At 38.8% G+C, this 25,899-nt stretch overlaps 1 protein-coding gene across 6 annotated transcripts in view; it reads right to left on the minus strand.

Annotated features, from left to right (window-relative positions):
* LOC117298490 (probable phospholipid-transporting ATPase IF) overlaps positions 1–25,899 on the minus strand; it is a 76,718-nt gene that overhangs the window by 44,120 nt on the left and 6,699 nt on the right. For all 6 annotated transcript variants that reach the window (XM_033781770.1, XM_033781769.1, XM_033781771.1 and 3 more), the window contains exons 3-12: positions 24,813–24,902; positions 12,504–12,584; positions 11,408–11,515; positions 10,701–10,829; positions 8,294–8,448; positions 7,234–7,298; positions 5,811–5,892; positions 4,362–4,518; positions 2,469–2,550; positions 760–818 (exon numbers count right to left, since the gene is read on the minus strand). In XM_033781770.1, the coding sequence (XP_033637661.1) occupies positions 760–818; positions 2,469–2,550; positions 4,362–4,518; positions 5,811–5,892; positions 7,234–7,298; positions 8,294–8,448; positions 10,701–10,829; positions 11,408–11,515; positions 12,504–12,584; positions 24,813–24,902 (1,008 nt within the window). The remainder of the gene's footprint in view (positions 1–759; positions 819–2,468; positions 2,551–4,361; positions 4,519–5,810; positions 5,893–7,233; positions 7,299–8,293; positions 8,449–10,700; positions 10,830–11,407; positions 11,516–12,503; positions 12,585–24,812; positions 24,903–25,899) is intronic.

Consider the following 25,899-nt stretch of genomic DNA (forward strand, 5'->3'; position numbering starts at 1 on the left):
TATACTGGGGAAACAGCCCGTCTAATTGATGTCTAAGGGATGGCCAAAAAGAACATGTTTTTATTCACCTTTATCGATCAAAAACAAAGTTTCTATTTAAAACGCATAAAACCACATTATTGTTATTATTTTTTGTTCACCCTGCCATCACTCCACAGCCCTGTACTTGAAAGTGGGTTGTGCGACAAGGGACTCATTTTTGCAGAGCCCGTCACAAATGTCTCCATTGTTTTATTGTAACAAATTCAGTTGTAAACTGACAAACCCTGACAAAATCTCATCTACCTTAATTAATACTCATATTTTGTATACAAAATAGATCCTCGCCTTGTTGCACATTGTGAGTTATCATCTATTTCCGCTTCTGCTTCTCACAGGGCAGGCCATGAGGTTTTCCCAACTAATCATAATGTGAAGATAAAATCACAGAAAACCAAATAGCGCCCTCTTTAGTTGAACTTGGTCCAAGTAAAAAGCACCAAAATGATGGAAGTCTTTATCACTTCTTATGCAAAGTAAAGCCCGATTAATACCTAGTGCGAATTCAAAGCAAGTTTTGACATCACATGGCTGTTTTCACTGCAATTGTTTTGCAGAAGTTCAGCACATTTCAACTGATGCAAGTTATTTGTTAGGATGAGACACTTCAAAACTTGTATCACATTCACATTCTTAGGAGGTACATGTATGAGCCGACTTTATACAAAATTCAACAGTCAGGAGCTTCATTAGAGTTTCTAGGTTTCTCAAAGTACTTACGGCATCATATATTTTCAAATCCCAGCCAAAGAAAACAGATCCAAGGAATTTCTGAAGCTCTGAAAAGAAAAGAAAAAACATTTAACAGTTTTAATAGACGGTATGGTGGCCACTATAGGAGTGCAACGTTTGGTTTGGGTGTCTACAGACAGATTTACCTGAACCTAATAGTGTAATTGTAAATGGCTTATAGGAGGTCCCTAATTGCAGGTGCTTTAAGTGCAGTGAACACTATTGGTAATTGTCAAGGACTAGCCTTTACAGTTGGTGTATCTCAACATATGCTTAAAATAACAAACCTGTGAAAATTTGAGCTCAATCGGCCATCGAAGTTGCGAGATAATAAGGAAAGAAAAAACACCCTTGTCACACGAAGTTGTGTGAGTTTAGATAGTTGATTTTGAGACCTCAAGTTCTAAATCTGAGGTCTCAAAATCAAATTCGTGGAAAATTACTTCTTTCTCAAAAACTATGGCACTTCAGAGGGAGCCGTTTCTCACAATGTTTCATACCATCAACATCTTCCCATTACTCATCACCAAGAAAGGTTTTATGCTTATAATTAATTTGAGTAATTACCAATAGCGTCCACTGCCTTTAAGAACTACAATAAAAGAGGTCCCAATAATGTATGAAATTCAAACACTATTTGGACTTACGTACACCAACCACACAGTGTATTAACAGTATTAGAAAACATGTTTTTTTCTCATGTGCTAACAAAGGAATGTCCACAGAGTTTATACAACACAGAGCTGGTTTGTATGGGTAGGAATACACATTCAAAACAGGGACCTATAACAGAAGAGGTCCTTAGTTCGGGAAAGGTCCACAGCTGGAAAAACGTGTACAAAACCAATTGGAGTTGTTGCCAAAAAGTTTTAGTACAAACAATAGAGGGACAATAGGAGGTACGTGGTTGCAGGTGTTTTCAGTTCACACTTGTTTAAGAGCTACATACAAAGTTTGGACCTTTAAATAATAGAGGTCCCCATAGTGTAGGAACTCAAAACACTATGTGGACTTACACACATCCGAACAGTGTTTGTTACACTATTAAAGAACATGTTTGTTCTTACGTGCTCAAACAAAGGAAATATACACAGAGTCTATGCAACACAGAGCTGGTTAGTGTGGGAAGGTATACACATTCAAACCAGGGACCTACATGTATGTATAACTAAAAAGGACAATTAGGGTCCCCAGTTCGATAACAGTCCCTAGTTTAAAGTGTTAGCAAAACCAATGGGAGCTGTTGCAAAAAGTTTATTAAGGGCACTGGAAACTATTGGTAATTACTCCAAAGAATTATTAGCATAAAACCTTACTTGGTAACGGGGAGAGGTTGATGGAATAAAACATTGTGAGAAACATCTCCCTCTGAACTAACGTTTGACGAAGAAGTAATTTCCCATGAACTAGATTTTGAGACCTCAGAATTAGATTTTGAGGTCTCAAAATCAAGTGTCTGAAAGCACATAACTTTGTGTAACAAGGGTGTCTTTTTCACAGGTTTGTTATGTTATGCATATGTTGAGATACACCAAGTGAGAGAACTGGTCTTTAAGAATTACCAAAGGTGTCCAGTGTCTTTAAGGTACAAACAAAAGAGGGACAGTAGGAGCTTCCAGTTGACATGTTTTAACACACTTGCTATGTGGGTGTGTTTCAGGGAAATAATTAATATGGGAAGATTCAAACTAACTTACCAATTGTTACATAGAGAGAGATTGGAATGATGTAGTTGAAGAGAACTAAGAAGGACAAGAAGTCTGTAAAAATAACTTTGGCCTGAAAAATAAAAGAGAACAATAATTCACTTTCATTAGAGTTATATTGTAAAACGTTTTTAATAAAGTATGAACAAGAATAAAGAAAGGGCAGGTTCCAAAAAGATGCAGTTTCTGATTTCAGAAATTATTTCTGACGTGCTCAGCTTTTTCAATGTCGCCTGAAAACAATTGTATTTTTGGCATGGCAGTTTGTGTCATACATGTGGCTGAGCATTCTATTTCACTGGTCTAGTGCTTCTGGAACACTTTGGTAGCATATGAGTATAGGGAATAAATACGTACTTGGCCAGGTTTTAAACACTCTGTTTAATATTGGTTGCAGTGTGGATGCGATAATTACCCGAGCCGGAGGCGAAGGTAATTATCAGCATCCAGACTGCAACCGGTTTTAAACAGAGTGTTTAATACCGGCCAAGCACATTTTTTTCCCATTCATAAACACCTTTTCGTCAAAAAATAACATCAAATTATAATTGTCCAATGATTTCTTTCAACAAAACACCCCTCCAGCTACATGTATGAAATGGTGAGGCCCTCGGGTAATAACTCTTTATATAATAGAGATTGCCGTGATGCGTGATGTGGCACAGGTGTTCCAGCAGTTGCTCTCGACCAATAGGAATGAATATGAAAACTGTCTTATAAACACAGGTGTAAGCTTGCGTGTTACGCCCATGTTTAAACACTTCTTGCTGTGGTTATATCATCCATTTAAACACCCCCATGTGAATGTGATGTCCTCTCAACCAATCAAAATGAAGAAACTGTCCCAGGTATTTATGAATAATTTTTCAAACAATGTCTTACAATTCGCTTCTAAAAATAGTTGAACATTCAAATGTGAATGGATTCTCTTCTTGATTGCCTGGAACTGGCTGCCTGTAGAATGCCCAGTGTGACATGGCCCTATAGATCGTATCGAATAACCCCTTTGTTGCTATGAAAGTGGCAATCCAGTGTGACATGACCCTACAGAACGTATCGAATAACCCCTTCGTTGCTATGAAAGTGACAATCTTGTAGGGCAGGTGACATAACATCAATGAAGCTCGCAGCAAACACAGAGATACCAGCTAAATTTCTATGACACACGCAAGTACACGCACACACTCACAGATGCCATGTTGTAGGGCAAGTATTTGAATGGTGACGTCATTTTCAATACGGTCTATTACATTACCATGAAAGTATGTTTGTATGTAAAAGATGAGCATAAAGCCCAGTTCATACTTCCTGCGAATGCGGATGCGATGCAAATTTTACGAGAATTTGACGTCACAACCCTCCCTTCACAGCAATATTTGCAAGTGAGTCAAGCAGAGTTGAACTGCTGCAAATTATTCGTTGCGAATTTGTGACATCAACATTCGCTTTGTATTTGCATTCACAGGAAGTATGAACCGGGCTTAAAGGCAGTGGACATTATTGGTAATAACTCAACAAAATTATTAGCATAAAACCTTACTAGGTGACGAGTAATGGGGAGAGGTTGATGGCATAAAACATTGTGAGAAACGGCTCCCTCTAAAGTGACATAGTTTTCGAGAAAGAAGTAATTTTCCTCGAATTTGATTACGAGACCTCAGATTTTGAAATTGAGGTCTCGGACCATCTAAACGCACACAACCTCGTGTGACAATTTTTTTTTTCCCGCAACTTTTACGACCAACTAAGCTAAAATGTTCACAGGTTTGTTATTTTATGCATGTGTTGAGATACACCAAGTGAGAAGACTGGTCTTTGACAATTACCCAAATTGTCCAGTGTTTTTAAATAGAGATGGATGTGAAACAGGCTACATGTACTTACACTTGCTGTTAAGTCTCCATAGCTGACAGCAACTGGCTGAACATACCAGGACTTCTCCATGAATGGTTGCCGATCTATCCAAAACTTCAGTCCAGTCGCAATACTTGTTTGAACCAGCAACCACACCAACATGGCTACAAGGTACTTGTTCATGGAACTGTCAAGTAAAAGGATTCAAGCTTGCTTATTTGTTTTATTAAATGAGAAAATAGCATAAGCTACATGTATGCCGTCGCAAAATTCCGTTGAGTTTTAAAATTGTGTATTCATCTATTGTCTAATGTAGCTAGCGTGAACACCCCTGCTTTACTTTGGATGAATCCAAGGAGTTCTAGCCAATAGGAGACTTTCCAACGCTAGGTGGCAGCAGACATACCGGGTAAATTTCCATTGTTTACGTAGTTCTGAACATGCGCATAATTCTGAGAACAATGGATTTACCCGGTAAGTCTGCTGCCCTCTATCGTCCCAGAAAGTCTCCCATTAGGTGTAGTATTCATGGGCAGTATAGCACAACTAGCAAATAACCTAGACAAGGCCTGCATAAATTAGACATCAGGGTCCTTTGCAAAATTGATTTTGTCATGTTGTCATATGGAATCTTAGTCACCAAATTTTAGTTGGTCAGCCACAAGCAAAAAGGGCAACAAGTGCAGAGAGTTGCAAACTGCTTAACAACCAATGGTACAGTATATATACAAACAATTAGTTAGTAGCCTTTTGTTTCAACCCTAGCAGTGTTTTTCTCAAAGCCAGGTTTGAATGCAGGCCACTTATTAACTTTTGGGTTTCAAAAATTTACATAGAAATACAAAGAAAAAGCTTATGTATGACATCTGTAGTGAACACTCTTTGTATCAAGTCACCATCCATAGTCCACAGTACCTTTATTTTAAAAGGCTTTATACATTGAAAGTGTCGTGGCTGAGCGGTTAAGAGCATCGAATTCAAACTCCGGTGTTTCTGATAGGCAGGGTGTCGGTTCGAGTCCCCAGCCGTGACACTTGTGTCCTTAAGCAAGACACTTAACCATTGCTTCGCCTTTCGGATATGACATGTAACGAATGTAAAAGCACCCAGTGCACTTGCATGTATCGAAAAGAGAAGGGGTTCGCCCCAGTGTTCCTGGCTGTGGCTGCTGTATGCGCCCTAGCATCTTTTAAACCCTTATAAGATGCTAAATAATTGGGTCTCGGAATACATCACTGCAATAACCAGTCTTTCTGGAAGTTGTTCAGCGCCTTGAGTACCTTGTTTGATACATTGTACACGTATAAGACTTTGATATATACATGTATACATGTGCCCAGTATAGCCTATTGTTATTTTCATCCATGATTGGGCAGGACACTAATTCCCCCCTCCCATGTGAAACAGAACACAAGAGTTTCCCTCCAAATCACTGCTTGGTAAACAATTTGTACGAGGGGTAAACCATTAGAGCCCTACTTTTCAATGCAGGAATGTTTCTGGCCTTTCTGCTTGGAGTTGAGTGCCATCTTCGTCTCTTCACCGGTATATATTGCAACACCTGCAAAGAGAATCAATCACATTAATTCATTACAGTTTGTAGGTAATTCATTGTAACAGCTTTATGACTATATATTTGGTATGCGGTAACACAATGTGTGTTTCTACTTGCCAGGTGGAGTTTGTTCTTAGAGAACTGTCTTTCTTTATTCTACTGGAGGTGTTTCCTACACAATCCTTATATCTGCCCGCGGCCAGGCTAGGTTTCTCAGTAATTTGCTAGTGTTTTGCATATTTTTTGCTGTTCTCTTTTTATAACCATAAATATTGCTTTTTCTTGTAAATCTTTGATGTGCAATTTTTTAATACATGTTTATGTTTTTTCATGTTTGCTGGCAAATAAAATGAAATGAAATGAAACTGTCGTCTTTCTTTATTCTACTACCGCGGAGCAGGTTTATCGGATGTTTGGGAGAATTCTCAGTTCTGAAAAGAACTGTCCTGCTTTTTAACTTCTACCCCGGCAGAACGTATAGATAATTGGCTGGGACTACTACTTTAGCTTATAGGATGATAATTAACTGCACTACCGCATAACCAGCTTTATGACTTGGCCCAATTTCATCAAGCATAAGAAATTTATATGGCGCCAAAATCAAACCACAAAAATTCAAAGGCGCTCAAGACAAATTAATTACAATACACTGGTTGAAAAAGATGACATATTAGCAGTTTCTTAAAAATATGAATAGTCTGAGCATCCTTGATGTGATTTAAAAGAGTGTTCCATTCTTTTGGTCCATAGCAGGAGAGTGATCGATCTGCAAATGTTACAGCGCGGGGTTCTTCTGGGCACGATACACTGATGGGAAGATGTAGATGATCTAGGTTGTCTGAGTTGTGGTTGCAGCTGTAGTAAGTCAGATATGTACAGATAGCGACTGTTTATAGTGAGCTTTGTACACAAGAAGAAGAACTTTAAATTTGGTACGCTGTTTTATAGAGACCCAGTGAAGAGCAATGAGTTCTGATGTGATAGAGTCATACTTCTTACATTTGACAATGACGCGAGCAGAGGTGCGTTGGACATTCCAAAGTTTCATGGCTCTGCTTACCATAAAAAAAAAACAGCCTTACGAAAGCAGGAAACTTTGCACTCTTGTCAAGCGTATTCCACATGTAAGCAGGGAATGATTGCTTGTGTGCCAGCGTATTCTTTGCTAACACAGTTAGTGCAGATATTCAGCTTGCACAGTAAGGGGTGAATGGCAATTGTAAGTGCAGTACTAATCCAAAAAATACAATTGTAACTTTTCAACTGGCATAACGATGCTAGATACATTTTGACAGTACAAAATTATATTGCCCCCACCCCCCCTCAGGAGAAATGTAAACATCTTACCATAAATAAATGGTGTATTCTTCAACCTTGAACCTCTGAGAAGAACGTTCTCTGCAGTAACAGATCTGCAAGCAAAGATATAACAAACTTACAAAAAATAATGCCACAGGAAGAGATTACTTGTACAGATATACAAGAAACAAATTGTGTTTTTGGGGGGGGGTGCTTTTTTCACCCTCAGTTTGAGGATGGTGTTTTAAACTGGCCGACCGTGTTTCTTCGCAAAGGAAAATCATGAAATTTGGAGGCATGTTTGTGTGGATCACTATATTCTACTTTTAAATTATCTATCTAATCATTTGCATTTCATAACAAACTGTTTCAAACGCTTTTCAAAGACCATCTCGACCGATCCAAGCAACGTGTTCCTTTAAAGGGAAATAACCTGCTTGACTTGGACAGCTTCATGAAGCGACTATCCCAAACAACTGGACCTGCTGCAAGAGGAGACCATGGACCAAGTTGCGCAGCCACGAGGGCCTTTTACAACTGAATGCGGTTTCTTATGTTTTTCTTTTAAAATCTCCACTTTTGCTAACAAATAAGTAGAATAAGTCCAAACCAATTTGAAGCAAATTAACAAATAATACACACTGCCTGGGAAAACAGCAGTCATCCACCTTGGATTCATTTGTAACACGTTTTTTGGGTATGATCATCAAACCCAAAATCATTACCTTTTTCCAGATTATGTCCAAGCTATTGATACTTCGTTCTCTTATAACAATTATAACAAATTTCCAAACTTATTTCACCATGAACTCATTTTAATGTTCTCTGAAATGATATCTTGTTGGTATTTTCTGTAAACGCGACCTTAACAAGTAGACGAAGCTAGGGAAAGTCTGCATTTTGATTGGTTCCATTCGAGAAAGACTTTGGCAGGGTCGAAAGGTCAGGCCATTAACTATTTTTTGGAAGTTATGAATAATGCACGGTTGTAATAATGTTTGTATTAAGGCCCTCTCGAATGCGCCAGGTCTACCCTTACACTCACTTGTGATCGCCACTCTCGAGATACAAATCATGGAGAGAGAGAGAGGCTAAGAGAGAGACTAACCTGACAGATGGTTGCTGGTTCTGTGTATAGAAACTCATCCTGCCAATGAACTTATACAAGTCTGGCTGTGGCTGCTCACATTCTACCATTGCGGACAAGGAATCCAGGCTTTCTTCATCTTGTAAGATTGTACTGTCTGGTAGCGCTCGAAAGATCTACACAAGAAGTTCAAAACAAAAATCATTATTGACATGTACAGGGGCTTTTAAGAATAGTCATATTAAAAAGTTTAACTTTTATTCTTATTTTATTTTATTGGTTTGACCCAACAACCTTCAAACATTTTTTGGTTTGAAATATTGAATTGCTTCATAATGGAAGTGCCATGGCCGAACGGTTAAGAGCACTAAATTCAAACTCTGGTGTTTCTGATCAGCAGAGTGTGGGTTTGAATCCCCAGCCGTGCCACTTGAGTCCTTAAGAAAAACACCATTGTTCGTCCTTCGGATGGGATGTAAAGTCGTTGGTCCCATGTGTTGTGTAAACGCATTTAAAAGAACCCAGTGCACTTATCGGAAAGAGAAGAGGTTTGCACTGGTGTTCTTGGCTGGATTGGCAGCATATTGCGGCACAGCACCTTGTAAACCATTACATGGTGCTAAGGATGAGGTCTTATGTATATCAAACTTCGTCCCACTTGTTGCAGTAATAATACCAGCCGTCGATTTCACAAAGAGTTAGGACTCGTCTTATCTTGAGTTAGGATGAGTGACTCGCCCTAACTTAGGATGAATCTTAAGGTCTGCATGCTACAGTGCAGGGTTGGGACTCGTCCTAAGTCCTAAGATTAGTCTTAAGTTAAGAAGAGTTTTGTGAAATCAACGGCTGGCGCTTTGTATCCTTTGGCAAAAGGCGCAATAAAATACGGTTATTATTATTATTATTATTAATGTAATTCATACACTGAAGAACAAAGTAAAGCCTGAAATGAACCAATTATTTTAAATAAAAGGTCTCCAACATGAGTAGCTACAGTAGTCAACCGCTTCTCCTGGCTTCAACCAAGCATTTTCTCTTCTTCTCCTTTTTTGTTTGCTAAAATTTAATTTGTTTTAAATAAAAATGACATTTTTTTTTTTCAATTATTTCTTTTGACCAACACAAATAAAATTGGAACAATTCTGAATGGCCCCCAACAAAAGCTGGTTTTGATCCAGTTTACCCGATGTTAAAATCATGACAAACTTAGTCTCGCCATTATAGGAATCAAAGCACCCATTTTAGGTAACGTGGCAATCACACGTTTACCAATATGGTGAATGTTGCAGAGAGCATGGCCCAATTTCATAGATCTGCTTAGCGGCTGATTTAATAATTTCTGTGCGATTTCTATTTCATAGCACATGAAAAGAGTTGCTAACCTTCAGGTGCTTACTGCGCGAAAGAAACAGTGTCATAATGCAAAAACATGGTGAACGTGCAATATGACCACCTCATTTTTTCTGCCTACCTGTGAAATACACTTGCACCGTAGCAAATTTTTCTGCTATCACAGCAAGCACAAACAAATTTGCAGCCCCATGAAATTGAGCCCATGACCTTGGTGCAAGGGGTCAATACCTTCAGTTCCACAGACTCAATACATGTTCGTAGCTTATTATTTATAGTCGGTGTGAATTTTAAAAAAAAATGTTATGCAATTCGCCTGACACACAAGGCCTGAAGGCCACTTCAAGGTGTGGGCTACAATTATTTTTTTCCAGAGGACGTTGCCACCTACTCCTAAGGCTGAAACAGGGTTACCCCTTTTACAGTATACAATTGTTGCACGTTGTGACTGGGGTCCATGGTGTTTTGTACACCCGAGGGGGAAAATGGAACCCGAGGCGAAGCCGAGGGTGCCATTTTCCCTCGAGGGTGTACAAAACCCATGGACCCCAGTCACAACGTGCAACAATTGTTTTGTTATACCTTTGTATAATTGTTAATATTCCTCTTCTCGAAGTTCTGTTGTCATCTTCAAACATTATTACGGCGAACTATTCATTGTTTAATAAGCAGACGAACGAGAAACAACTTCCTCGAACCCGCGGTTGTTTCGTACACAGCGCGAAATCGACCAACGCTGGGAACGATCAAGGTGATGTACACCCGGTGTACATCACTTTTCATGTTACCCGGCGCGTCGCGAGCCATGTAACATGCGTTTTTGTTGCGCGTCACATAATTGGTTCTCGACCAATCAAACTTTACAATTTGCACAGAGGTATAACAATCCATATTGATGTAGGCTTGGGTATCATTAATCAAAAGCCTGGCTGGTAGAGAAGAAAGCACTACCTCCCCAATTTTACGTAGCAAGTCTCACGACCGGGACTCAAACCCACACTCTGCTGATCAAACACCAGAACTTGAATCCGGTGCTCTTAACCGCTCAGCCATGAAACGCCAATGAAGTAATGTATACCTTAAGATTTGTTTCTCCATCTAGATTGGCTGTAGTGACATAGCATTCTCCTTCCTCGTTGTGAGATGACAGTAGAAGCATGTCACATGGAAGCTCCTCCTCTACTTTGACTTTCACGATGTCACCCACCTAAATATAAACAATATAACAAAGCTTGTTAAAGGCACTGGATACTTTTGGTAACTGCTCAAAATACTTGTTAGCAGAAAAACTTACGGTTCGGGAAAGGTCCACAGTTGGAAAACGTGTACAAAACCAAAGGGGGGGGGGGGGACAGGGGACAGTAGGAGGTCCACGGTTGCAAGGGTATACACACTTGGTTTTGTAAGGCTTACCCTCCGAGGACATTTTTCAATAGGGACAATACATTGTAGGGCCTCACTTGTCGGTTCTTTGTTTTCATGGGTCCTCACTAGTCATTTGTGTACAAAACCGAAAGGGATTGCTTCAATTCAGGAATAACAGAAAGTACAACAGGTGTCCTCTTACGTAATGGTCAAACACGACTGTTTGTGTGTGTGGGTAGGTATCCACATTCAAACGGGGGACCTATAACAAAAGGGACAATAGGTCCACGGTTGCTATCACAAATAAAAGCATCGTGGTCAACGGTTGCTATCACAAAGAGATGAACAAAGGAGGGTCCACAATTGCAGGTGTTAACACACTTGTGTGCATGTGTGTGGGGGGGAGGGGGGGAGACTTACATTTATTTGATAGGAGTTGATTTCTTTAATATTGCGTCCGTGCAAAATGAAAGTAGGTCTCTTATTGACCTCATTATCAGCCTTGTGTCGTAACCAGTCCTCATATGCCTGCAGAGAAAATACAACACAGAAATATTGAGACTTACTATGGGTGAAAAACAATTTAACACAAAATAGGAAGGAGCAACCATTGGGTGCGTTCATTTAGCTGCCCTGGGTCTACCCCGCCGTGCTCACTCGGGTGAGCCCCTGACAAGAGCTAAACGAACGATCACTCATCGCTCTCGCAGTGACGACATGCACCTGGGGCCAGCCCCCAAGTGACACACTCCACAAGCCCCAAATGACACACTCCACAAGCAGGGCACTGGGGGCTGACCCAGGTGAGCCCCTTGAATGACATCAAAGCTATTCGAACGCACCGGGGGCAGACCGGGTTGACCCAGGGAAGCAAAATGAACACACCCATTGTTTGGGGAATGACAGTGCAAGGACCTGGTCTTCTCTGATTGGTAATGACCGAATTGGTGGCTGGCGGCTGTAAACGGGCCATGCTGGACCATTATAATAAGTACCTTTTTATTGAAATAAACCGCTAAAACTGTCAACATTTGTGACTTTTCTCTCAGCGCTACTTTCAGACATTTGTGCACAGGTTCAAGGGCCAGTATTTTAGCTTTCTAAAGAATGCGTTCTATTTGCGTCATGACTGTTATCAGTTTCAATATCGCAGTGTGACTGGCCCTTTAGGGTGTGTTCCAGACTACAGCAGAGCCGTATATTGGGAGAGTTACGACAATTTGCGATTAGAAGCCATTTTGTTCCTAAGAAAAGCATGGGCAAACACTGGGTGCCAGACTAGTCTGCCCGTTGGGTTGTGCTCCATTCGGAGACAACATGGCGTCCAGCAACCATAAAACCAAAGAAAACTGGTCCCTCCATGTCGCAACTCTCTCAATACACAGCTCTGGACTACAGGGTGTGCTAGCGCCCTTGCCCGATACCGACTCCTCAACTAGATATCGGTATCAGGCCCCTTGACTAGATGAAGCCTGTATCACACCCAATCTTTACCTAATAATACATTGTATCTTACCTGTTTGACAGCAGTGACAAGGATGACAAAGACTAGAGGTAGAATACTTGTAATGGGGCTGACCGGACTGTCAATAAGTAACTGTGCATGGGAACAACAAAAGTTAGGTTATACTGTAAATTGCAAGAAAAAAACTGTACAAAGATATCTAGATATCTAGACATTATTGAGAACAAAAAACAACTGGAGACAATCATACTAATTAAAGGAACTTTGCCCATATATATGTCATCCAATGCAAGAGGGAAAAATATTTGTAAAAAACATTAGGTACAGTGGTGATTTCGAGGTAGTACCCCTAAAACATTCGAGCAAGACGAGCGAGGGAATCAAGTTTTATCAAGGGGAAATTTTACCCCTCGAAAAAACTACATGTACCTGTACCATTTAGGGGGGTCAAATCAAAGCAGCTAACATTGTACAAAATGTACAGGGCTCAATTTATACACTAGTCCGGCATGCAAAGACTAGTCAAGAGGGCTGCGGACTATATCATGCTTCTAGGTAGCCTGAAGGGCTGTTTGGAAATTAGCAACTTGTACTTGTCCATTGCTACACATTTGATGCACTCAACTAACCTACATACATTTTTTTTTTACAAAAGAATTCTTGACAAGGATGCACAATAGGCAAACATTGTACATTGCTGAGTACACAAGAGCAGCATAAAGATCATGCATTCTGAAAAAATAACTGCGGCGAGAGCGATGTGTTTATGAGTAGAAGGTTAAATTTGCATCAGGGATAAAGAATATTAATCTTGGTTTTTACCCATACACCAATGTGAGTTACATGTAGCACTGTATATTCAGTACTTTCCCGAGTTCTGTGAAAAAATCACCCGTAGACGTATTACTCAGGTGGGATTCGAACCTTTACAATTCTAGAGCAGTGTTTTACCAACTCAACCACCGAGATTGCCCTATGGCTAGAGGCAGATCGAATCCTATGTTTAGCAGCAGGTACTGCAAACGCAGGTTATAATTTGTCATGAATCATAACTGAAAGAAGGTTAAGATTAGACTCAACCACCCCTCTGTCAATCTGGAAATACAAGTTTTGTGCTAAAATTTCCCAACTCGCTAACTTGGGAACATGGAGGAGAGAGCCGAACATACCTAAAGCTAAGCAGGATTTGAAACTTTGCGTAGGGGAAATGGAATGGGTTACGATATGGAAGGGTTTGTGGTAACACCATGTAATAACTATCTCTAAATGAGTTGGAGTGGTTCCGAAAAGAAAAGTTGGTTTCAACTCGATGTTTTGATCAGTATATGCTCTGATCGTCTTCTGGAGATAATGCCTAAAGCCCTTTTCTAATAAACCACAGCTTCTGCTTGCTTGGTGTCAAGCTTAAAGGCAGTGGACACGATTGGTAATTACTCAAAATAATTATTAACATAAAACCTTACTTGGTAACGAGTAATGAGGAGAGGTTGATAGTATAAAACATTGTGAGAAATGGCTCCCTCTGAAAGAATGTAGTTTTTGAGAAAGAAGTAATTTTCCACGAATTTGATTTCGAGACCTCAGATTTAGAATTTGAGGTCTCGAAATCAAGCATCTGAAAGTGTGACAAGGGCGTTTTTTTCTTTCATTATTATCTCGCATTATTATCTCGCATTATTATGTCTTTTCAATGAGAGACTTTCTGGGACGATAGAGGGCAGCAGACTTACCGGGTAATCTATTGTTCTCAGAAGTATGCACATGTTCAGAACTACGTAAACAATGGAAATTTACCCGGTATGTCTGCTGCCGCTTAGCGTTCCAAAGTCTTCTATTGAAAAACAAATCATACAAGGGGGTACATAATATGTCACTAAAGCCCCTTTCACACAACAGCATTTTAGCAAGCGTCCCTTGCTAAGATGTAGCATTTTACAAATAAAGTACATCGTGTGAAAGGATTACTGTTTCTACTGTCCAAATTCTATTGCAAAATCTTGTCAAACATTGTTACATTTTAAAACCATGCTAAAATTAAGCAAGGGACCCCAGTTAAATTGCTGTCGTGTGAATACAGGACTTTGTGTGTAATACAAGTATCTTAAACAGAAACATGTATCTTAAACAGAAACAATCCAAGTGTTGGCTTTAAATCTGAAAAATACACTTTAATTCTACCCAAAAGGACAGATGAGATAATAAAAACAGTTCAATGCATATTGTGAGAACTCAAGAATTTTTTTCTCAACTCGATTCTGTTCCTGTACACAAATGTCTGGTCCAGTAAACATTTTGAGCAACTGTGGCCCTGTTCAGCCATGCATCTTGTATTTTCATTGTCAGGTACATGCAAAGGAGTTTTAGATTTTCAGTTTCAAAGAAAAATTGCTCTGTATGCAACCTTATCAAGTCAAGTACATATTCTACATTTTGTACATGTTCATGTATCTAATACACTTTAAACATAATGTACATTATACTAGGCTGAAGGAACACGTTGCCTTGGATCGGTCGAGTTGATCTTTGAAAAGCATTTGTAACCGGTTGTTATGTTGTAAAAGTAGAATACAATGATCCATACAAAAATGCCTCGAAATTGCACGGTTTTCCTTTTTTCTTTGAGAACTAACACGGTCGGCCATTTGTGGGAGTCAAAAATTTTACTCCAATAAATGGCCGACCGTGTTAGTCAACGAGGTAAAAAGGAAAATCGTGCAATTTGGAGGCATAGTTGTGTGGGTCATTGTACATGTATTCTACTTTTACAACATCTTTCTACCCATGCATTTTTTAACAAACGGTTACAAACGCTTTTTATAGACCAACTCGTCCGATCCCCGATCCAAGGCAATGTGTTCCTTTAATTCCTCAATGCTGTATTGTGTTTCTGCACATTATTTGATTCCAACAAAGCTATACAGAGTTCCTGCATTGACATGAACTTTTCAATTCAATCAATATAGGCCTATGAGCAGTAGAGTTTGTCCTTGAATGTAGTCAATCAGACGCCATTTGGTTGCTGCAGATGTGTACAAAAACGTAAACAGAATTTGTACAACTGCCAATTCTTATGTGACCAAATGACACTCTGATTCTTGAATTTCAACTGCCGATGTATAATGGCATGTTTTGAATGGAAATTCAGCTCTTCGTGGAAATAAAAAATGTAACCATTACCAATAAAATCAGAGTAGACCAACAATGCATTAAGGTCTAAAGTGTATCTATATCATAGAGCTATATTACTGACTAGAGTGCTAACACCCCGTTATTATACACGCACTAAGGTTTTGAAGCCGTGTGGGCGCATCCATGTTTATGTACAAACCAATACAAAAGCTTGAAATTTTGTACGGCAAGTGTACGGCTATTTGCATAATAGTGCGTTTCTTCTTTTCTTTGTGTCATCGAACCAAAAAAATGCTGCAAATGTGAACGCACAATCTGCTGATGAGCATGCAAACTGCGAGCGTCATGTGCGTCATGTTTAAAAGGTGCGGATACTTTTTTTAGTACGTCAATCAAGTCGAACGAATGGGCAGTCGCCTACGTAAGCGCACATGCCGAATGTAAAAAAATAGCGGCAATGTGTTTTCTCTTAATATTAAAATCGTTCCATAGTCACGCAACACATCAAACATGTCTGCGCCCAGGGTGGATTCAAAGCGCAGAGCAAGTTAGCGCTCTCGTCAATATATAGCTCTATGGTATACATTGTAGATACACTTTTGGTTGTGTTTACAGAACACGGGTTAAAGTGGCAAATAGTACACTGTTCATGTAACAAACAGCTACCATGACTGGGCAAGAACAATTGCATAAAAATAGGTTCGGAAGTCTGTATCTTTTCTCATATGTGTTTTAAGAAAATATTTACTCTTACCATCTGTGGCAACCGCCATTATCTTATTTAAGTCACATCGAGTCAAAAATAAATTAGCATGAAATGCCAGATGTGAAAAAAATACAAATAATTTGTTTGTGTTTTAAAATAATTTTTACTCCTACCATCTGTGGCAACTGCCATGATCTTATTTTTAATGGCTTTAAAAAGCCATTGGACACTTTCAGTAAACAGTAGTGTCCAAAGGCCCACACTTCCTGTATCACAACTGATATAAAAAATAACAAACCTGTTAAAATTTAGGCTCAATCGGTCATCGGAGTCGGGAGACAATAACGGGAAAACCCACCCTTGTTTCCGCACGTTTCGCCGTGTCATGACATGTGTTTAAAATAAATCTGTAATTCTCGACAACGAGAATTGATAACTGTTTTAATGTTTTCTCGAAAAGTAAAGCATTTCATGGAATAATATTTCAAGAGAAGCCTTTCACCATTACCTTCTGTAAACCCTGTAAGTAATTTGTAAATCTGTGAACTTTTTATTTTTTCTTTGCCGAAAGTGTATAATGGCTTTAAGTCACATCAAGTCAAAAAATAAATTATTAGCATGAAAGATGCAAGATGTGAAAAAATACCAATAGTTTGTTTGTGTTTTCTGTACACAACCATTTATAAAGGACGTGTCTACTGACACCATAGGCAAGATATTAAAAAATGTACATCATGTGTTAGGTGTTTTTTCAGATGGTGATTCATCAGTTGTTAGTGCTTTTAAAATCTTTTTAAAAGCTGAATCTAATTTAAAGGAACGTTACAGAATTGGTAAGAAACAAAAATCGTGAAGATCACAAATTTTGATTAAACGTACACGGTCTAATTCCTTGAAATATGTGACCATCCACCACCAATAGGCTGTAAAGTCGCACTTGTACATTGCAGAGCCTATTAAATTGTTTGGGTTTTCAAGAAATCTTTGAGAAATCTGAATAAAAAAGTAGGTGGCTTTGAGAAATCATAACTTCGTCAAGAAAAGTCTGATTTAAATGTGGATGGTATCATTTTGAAGCTGATTACACACTCTCTCCAAAAATGCATTGAGCCCATAACAGTAAAAGTGTCAACTTTACAGCCCATTGGTGGTGGATGGTCACATATTTCTGTCTGAAATGTCATATTAAATGAGAAATAAATAATCTAATTTTGCGTTTGGAGTTTATCGCTCAGTGAGCATTTTATTCATTTTTATTTTGGCATCGATGAAATGCACAATTTTATTTCACTATTCTCTCGTGACCCAGAGGGCCGATCGATCTCCAACTTCTACAGGTTTGTCAGATTCTGTAAACTGGTGGATGACGTAGAGTGCTTACACTGCCAGCAACTATTTTGTCAGCAAAAAAAAAATTCTGTTATGTTGGTAATTTTCAAAGACCAGTCTTCTCACTTGGTGTATCTCAACATATGCATACAACAACAAACCTGTGAAAGTTTGAGCTCAATTGGTCTTCGAAGTTGCGAGATAACAATCAAAGAAAAAACACCCTTGTCACACTAAATTGATGCTTGATTTCGAGACCTCAAATTCTAAATCTGAGGTCTCGAAAGCAAATTTGTGGAAATATACTTTCTCAAAAACTATGTCACTTCAGAGAGAGCCATTTCTCACAATGTTTTATACCATCAACCTCTCCACATTACTCGTCACCAAGTAAGGTTTTATGCTAATCATTATTTTGAGTAATTACCAATAGTGTCCAAGTATTATACACAGACTGAGGGTAAGACAGTGTCACTCTGAGTAAACCATTCCTTTGTTAAAAACACAAAGGAGCTCCCAGGTAACAGACATGACACTGATTGAAGGCACCAACAAAGGAGCTCCAAGTACAGCAGACATTATGATGATCAGCAGTTGAGTTTAGGATTTATTATCTCTGTCTGAGCATAGAGGTCTGAGGAGGCTTTGTTGTTGATTTGTACACACACAAAACTGTGTGTATTAACCACTTAGAGGCCCAGCCGTCGATTTCACCAAACTAGTCATAACTTTGGATCAATGTTAGGACCTAGGACGGGTTCAGATCCGTATCCAAATACGTAAGACGCATTGAACCCATCCTAAGTTGGGACGGGTTACTCGTCCTAAATTGAGATAGGATTAAAGGAACACGTTGCCTTGGATCGGTCGAGTTGGTCTTTGAAAAGTGTTCTGTAACCCTTTGTTATCAAATCGATATGGTTAGAAAGATGTTGTAGAAGTAGAATATAATGATCCACACAAGTATCACTCAAAATTGCACGGTTTTCTTTTTACCTCGTCGACTAACACGGTCGGCCATTTATAGGACTCCCATAAATGGCCGACCGTGCTAGTTCGCGACGTAAAATGAAAACCGTGCAATTTTGAGTGATACAAAAATTGTGTAGATCATTATATTCTACTTTTAAAACATCTTTCTAATCATATGCATTTCATAATAAACGGTTTCAAACACTTTTTATAGACCAACTCGTCCGATCCAAGGCAACGTGTTCTTTTAATCCTAGTGTTTCAAGAAATCAGCTGCTAGACACCTTTGGTAAGACCAGTCTTCTCACTTGGTTTATCCCAACATACGCATAAAATAACAAAAGCTAGAAGTCTTTTATTATTTTAGTGAGAAATTACCTCTTTCTCAAAAACTACGTTACTTCAGAGGGAGTCATTTTCTACAATGTTTTATACCATCAACAGCTCTCCACAATGCTCGTTACCAAGTCAGTTTTTAAGTTAATATTTGTTTTGAGTAGTTACCAAACGTGTATCCTTCCCTTTAAGATGAATCTTAGTGCTTTGTGAAACCAAGCCCTGATGATCACTTGTAATACAGAATTGGTTATAGGCTATGAAAAACCAAATTCATTTCATTTTAGCCCGAAGCTTACTGATAAGGAAGTTCATACAAGAGCTATTTTTTGTCTGTGAAACTGAAGACAACATCATCACTCAATGCTGTTATCTCCACATGCAGTGATGTTACATAACACGTACATACTATGCACTTCACACTCCTCTTATACATGCTGTAGGCCTATTGGTATACATAACCCTCTAAATTTACCTAACACTTTGTCTACATAACAATTATCAATGTTGGGTTGATTTTGAGCTGTACAATTTTGATCAAACTCAAATCAGTGTCAACCAAACCAAAATTGAAGGACACGTTTTATCCCTGGCACCTTTCAGTACGATAAGAATCGATATTACTACATTGTAAATCAAATAAAAGAGGGTGGCAGCATGGTAGATACTACTCATAAGATGAACCACCCAACTCCTCCACAGGGAACAATAGTCCTACGTGGACATGTCCACATTTACTGCAAATATTTGAAACCTCATCCCACATGATCTCCTTATTTACAAATTATAAGTACAATCCTTTATCCAAATACATTGAGGCAAAGTCTCCCCAATGCCCACACTATACACACAGACACTACAAATCCCTGTACATACAATGTGTAACGTAGCTTAAAATCTCAATGGCATGTGCTACATAAGTGTGGTACAGCCACAACATACCCAAGTGCAAAGTCTTTGTATGGAAAACGTCAACCAAGCAACCGTTGCTAAGAAGGATGCAATTAATTCCACCACCGCAGTTTGCACCAGGTTTCTTACGTTAAATGTATTTCACCCTCTAATGGTATACCAGTCTGTGTTATTACAACAGTGTGATGACTGGTAACAGTTCACTTTCCTCATCAAAATAAATTAAGCAGCGCTTGAGAATTACTCGACTCACCTGGGCCCAATTTCATGGCTCTGCTTACCGCCGAATTCTGCACTTACTATCATGATTCCTCGCAAATGTGCAAGCGCCAAATTTCTGCGCTGGCCTTGTAAGCGCAGAAGCCAAAATTCGCCGCTAACCCGTGAAATACGCTTGCCGTAAGCACAGAATTCCCTGCTTCCATAAGCGCCAATTCTTAGCTTTACGGTAAGCAGAGCCATGAAATAAGGCCCTGATGTCATCATCACAATCGTCTTGTTTGCACTGTTGTTGTGTATTGTGGCTTGTCATGGCCTAGTGGTTAAAAGAGCACTCAGGACTCAAGCTTAAGACACTTAAGAACATTCTTCGTCCTAGGGTCGGTACAGAAAGCCATAGGTTCCGTGTGCTGTTAAACGCACGTAAAAGAACCTAGTGCATTTATATTATAATCGTAAATAAAAAAAGGGGTTTGGCCCGGTGTTCCTGGTTTGATCTGTAGCAAAATGTGCCACAGCACCATATAAAATGTACATGTTGCAATCTAAGGATAAGGTCTCATAATTCAAATGTAGTCCCACTTCTTGCACTGAGTGACAGATATATAATGCGTGCTAAGAAGCCAGTATTATTACTATTATTATATTAATGTGTGTATAGCGTGGATTGTGAGTGACGCTGCATTTATGCTTACTGTTGACTCCCAAACTGATGAGCCTAGTTACCCTAGCACAGTGGTGACCACATGATGTGTGTTCAAGGTGTCATTGCCTAGAAAATTGTATAGTGCCAGTTTTCAAGCACTTGGTCAATAACCAGTGTCCTGTAGTGTAGTATTTTACAACTGCCGTGTACATAAACACACCCAGGTACACCTTCATTTGTTTATGAAGGCCCTATCACAAATGAACCTTTTGAAAATTTAATATTGTATTCTCAAATCAAGTCCAAACTTCCTCCTGCCCCCCTCCCACCCTTTAATTAGTGTAGAATGCATTAAAAAAAAGAACCCAGTTACATTTGTGATGGGCTCTGCAAAAATGAGTCACAAGGGGGACAATTGACTTATTTGGGTTTTACACTATAGCTGAAGAGAGCATTACCAGATTACAAGCTTCATTTTGACATACCCAACCCACCTGGATATGATGTTTGGTTCAAAAGTTACCTTTAAAAAATAGATTATGTCACAATCTGAAAATAACCCGTACTGGGGAAACAGCCCGTTTAAAAACATCATGCCGATATCCAGGGGATGAACAAAAAGTACATGTTTTAATCACCTTTATTGATAAAAAACAAAGGTTTCATTTCAGAAAATGTCAAAATATAGACCCTAAAGAAGCATAAAACCACTTTTTATTTCAATTAAAAAAATATTTGTTTTTGTCACCCTCCCATCATGTAACAGCCCTTTACTGGAAAGTGGGTTGTGCGACAAGCGACTCATTTTTGTGGGGAGTCTGTCACATTTATCGCTTAAAGAAAGAGTTTGCCTTGCAGTAAATTCTCGCAGTGGCTGCTGAATGAGCACCAAGCACCTTGAGCACCTTATTGCCCTTTTTCAAAGGCCAGACAAACATAAGAGTCACAGCCATTTCACTATACATCACAATGCTATTACAATACACCAGGTCTAAACTAAACACATGGCCTCACTTTCTAGTGCCTGTGGGTTTTTGTTTCAATTAAATTTAACAAACAAACTATTTCCACACTATCATTGTTGATGTAGAACTGTAAACAAAACACAATACGAAATAAAATAGACGAAGGAAACAAAATACAGTACATTGTACATGTATGTCCTCAATTTAAAAAACCCAGTAAGACTAAGAACATCATTGAGAATACAGCTCATGCATATAAATGGTAGAACAAGATTTTTGTCATAAGCAGAATATTTTCAATTACATACGGTACATGTATTCGTTGTTTCCGTACCATTTGTTTTCCACTGGCTACGGTTCATAATAATGTACAATATAAGGAATTTCATATAAGTTGTGCTATGCCTCTACATCAACAAATCTGCATCTAATTTATATTTGTCAGGGGCTGTTGCCACCTATATACTCCTGGGGCTGAAACAGGGTTACCCCTTTGCAGTCAATAAGCATAAAGTAGGCTTGGGTATCATCGTTCAGAAGCCTGGCTGGTAGAGCAGAAAGCACTACCTCCCCAACTTTACGAAGCAATCATGGTTAAGTATCTTGCTAAAAAGGACACAAGTGTCACGACCGGGACTCGAACCTACACTCTGCTGATTAAACACCAGAGCTTGAATCTGGTGCTCTTAACCGCTAGGCCATGACATGCCACCATAAAATATAAAAAAGCTTTTCTAAAGCTACAAAATGTATCCCTATGATAAAAATATACTGACGGCAGAGGGAAGAGAGCATGGTCGTCGGACAAACACAAAAATCGATTCGAACGTCTACATGTATACTCATTTATTATTTCTGGTGTGTTATGCAGTCATGTATCGATTGTTGAATCAATTGATTGTGTGTTACAAACACAGTCAATGTGATATGTGTGAAATTCATTCAGCCAGAGTAAACACACACTTTCTTTTTCTTTCTCTCCAGAAGACGATCATAGCATACTGATCGAAACGTCGAGTTAAAACCAACAGTTCTTTTCAGACACAACCAAACTCATTTAGCGATTATCATAACACATGGTGTAATTAAACATTTCTATATATAATTTTATTTGCATCAACTTGTTAGAAAAGTTAGTAGACCTCAGTTAAGCTTGACATAAAGATTTGATGTACATATGTCAAATTGGTCTTAATAGTAGAAAGACATGTTCCGGTACTAAGGCATAAAAAAATATTTAAAAAATGTTGGCATAACCCGACTTGCCCTAAATATACAACTGACCTGGGGTATTTTAATTTTTTTCAAAGGAAGAAATTTAATGATTTAAATCTATAAAGACATAAAAATAAAATAAATGTCATCAAGAGTTTAAAAATATACTATTTGTTGTGTGTAGCCTTGTTTTCTTTTGTTATAGTGTATACTACCGGCTTAAACAATGAGAAAACATGCCATTTTCATTGCTGGGAGGAAAAAATTTCCCTACCTACCTACCCTATTTTTGGGGGCCCGTTACGCCAACAAAACATATTTTTATGCCAAATACTAACTCATTTGATCCATTCTACAGATTGGTATGAAAATTGGATAGCTGTCATTCATGCAATGCATGATCCCAAATTGAAGAAAAACTATGTACAGGCTCTGAACATACTCATTCGAAAATATTAACGTACATGTATGTATAATGTTCATGAATTTTTATTATTTTACATGTACGTGTATGTGTGGATGTGTATTCCAAGGAGAAGGGAAGTTCTGAATTCCTTCTTCCATGGTGTTGGTAATTACTGCATTCATTAGATCCATCTATGTAATAATTGATTGTAAGATAGGGGCACACCCAAGCTTGGACCAAAGTCCACTCTGTAAAGTACCCAATCATTAATAGCATGATGTAATAATGTGACTTAAAATCAATAAGACCATAAACATGTACCCTATGATGGCAGGTTCAACACTTATGTGCGTACAGTGCATGCATGTAAGGGAGTTGAACATTATTATTCAATTCTTTTTACTGTCATGAAGATTACTCTATTTCATTTTAAGATCCCCCTCCCCCTCCTCCTCCCCCCCATGGACCGTTCCGGCTTTCCGCCCTCCGCGCACGTGGGCAAAACACGTGTACGAGCACTCCCAATGACATTCTGCACGATTCTGCTGCGCGTGCCAAATATACGCGCATGACCGAGTTTGTCCAGCCACAATCATTGCTGTGATTGGTTAAACGGGTGAACGCGCACAGTTTGATTGACAGGCCTGACCGGTCCATTCAGCCTCCCCAAAAGCAGAACTTACATGATAATTGTGATGGTCCATACTCCATTATAGTATCAACATTGGTTTTTTTTTGTCTTCACAACCCTCACGTAATTGTTTACTTTGTGGAGACACCCATTACTGGAACTTTGTCCTTGTACCTTCTACTAAGCAGAAATATTCACAACCATTCAATTTGTCATGTACAGTACCATGTAGCTTGGGAGTTGTCTGTTGTTACAATAAATCCCCCAGACAAAATGTGACCTACTGACACTTTTTTTAAACGGCAACAAAATCCGGGACCAGAAACCTTTGTATGTAATGTATGTACATGGAACCATACAAAAACTGCACCGATACATACCGAAAATGAGCTTTTCAAAAGTGTTCACTTTACACCATGAGGGTCATTGTACCAGAACTCACAAGATATGGTAACCTAAAACAGATCTCTAGCCACCGGGCCATCTCGGTAGTCTAGTTGGTAAGACACTGCTCTAGAATTGCAAAGGTTCGGGTTTTAATCCTACCCAAGTAATATGCCTAAACTTGATTTTTTTTTTCACACGACTCAGGAAAAAAAGTATACAGTGCTAACACCAGGCCTGTATGCTTTGTTTTTGAAAGGGCAAGGGCACCCCAAGGCACTTATCTTTGGCAAAGGGCACCCTATGAGGAAATTGTAAATTTCTACTCAAGCATTTCAAGGGCACCAAGGCAATGGCAAGGGGCAACGGAGGCAATCGCCTCCGTTGCCTCTGTTAAGTATCAGGCCTGTAACACACATCGGTGTATGGTTAAAAACCAAAATTAATAACCTAAAAAATGGGTGAAATAATGCAATTGTGGAAATGACAATCTTCTTTGTAGATACTTACTTGAAGGACTGCTACGAGAAGGAAATAGAAGTTGGCAATTCTTCTGAACTGCTCAAAGAGATTCTTTGGTAGGAAAGTGATGATTGTGTACTATAAAGTAAAGACAAAGACAATAAGAGGGTTACAAACAATGCTGCTATTTTATGTAGATACTCGTTTCTGTCGGCTCTAACAATGAGGATTACATAATAAAAGGCAGTGGACACTATTGGTAATTACTCAAAATAATTATTAGCATAAAACCTTACTTGATAATGTGTAATGGGGAGAGGTTCATAGTACTTTGTATAAAACATTGTGAGAAACAGCTCCCTCTGAAGTGACGTAGTTTTCGATTTCAAGACCTCAGACCCATAAAATCAAGCATCTGAAAGCACACAACTTCAAGTGACGAGGTTTGTTTTTTTTCTTTCATTATTATCTCACAACTTCTACAACCAATTGAGCTCAAATTTTCACAGGTTTGTTATTGTATGCATGTTGAGATACACCAAGTGAGAAGAATGGTCTTTGACAATTACAAATAGTGTCCAGTGTCTTTAACCCATTCTTTCAAGACAATCAAATTAACTAGGGAAAAATTACAGCCATTGACTTTCCATGATAAAGCTCGGTTCATGTACTTCCTGCAAATACGAATGTGATACGATTTTTGACGTCACAAATTCGCAGCAAATAATTCCTCACAAATTCGCAGCAAATAATTGAAAACAGCCCTGTGTAGTCAAACTTTGCTTTGATATGTTCTCATTCGCAGGAAGTACCATAAACCGAGCTGTAGTCAAAGTTCAACACACTGCAGGCAGTTATTTACAAAATATTTTATCCCTAGTTTACAGTAGTAACACTTATTGCTAATGTAACACTAAGTAGATCCTTGTCATTCCTGGAGGTCACAAGTCATTCTTTATTTAACATTTTTTCATGGCCTCCGTAGGCCTAATTAAGCAAGCAGTTTGGTTCTAATCAGAGTGCAATTTAAATTTTTCATTGCATCATTTTTGCACTTAGGCCATGTGAATTTTGTTTACAACAAGTGTGACCCTGTTCATTTTGGGGGTATTTATGGCAGGCAAGATACTGCACT

Source organism: Asterias rubens, chromosome 13 (assembly GCF_902459465.1).
Source record: "Asterias rubens chromosome 13, eAstRub1.3, whole genome shotgun sequence".
NCBI classification, from domain to species: Eukaryota; Metazoa; Echinodermata; class Asteroidea; order Forcipulatida; family Asteriidae; genus Asterias; species Asterias rubens.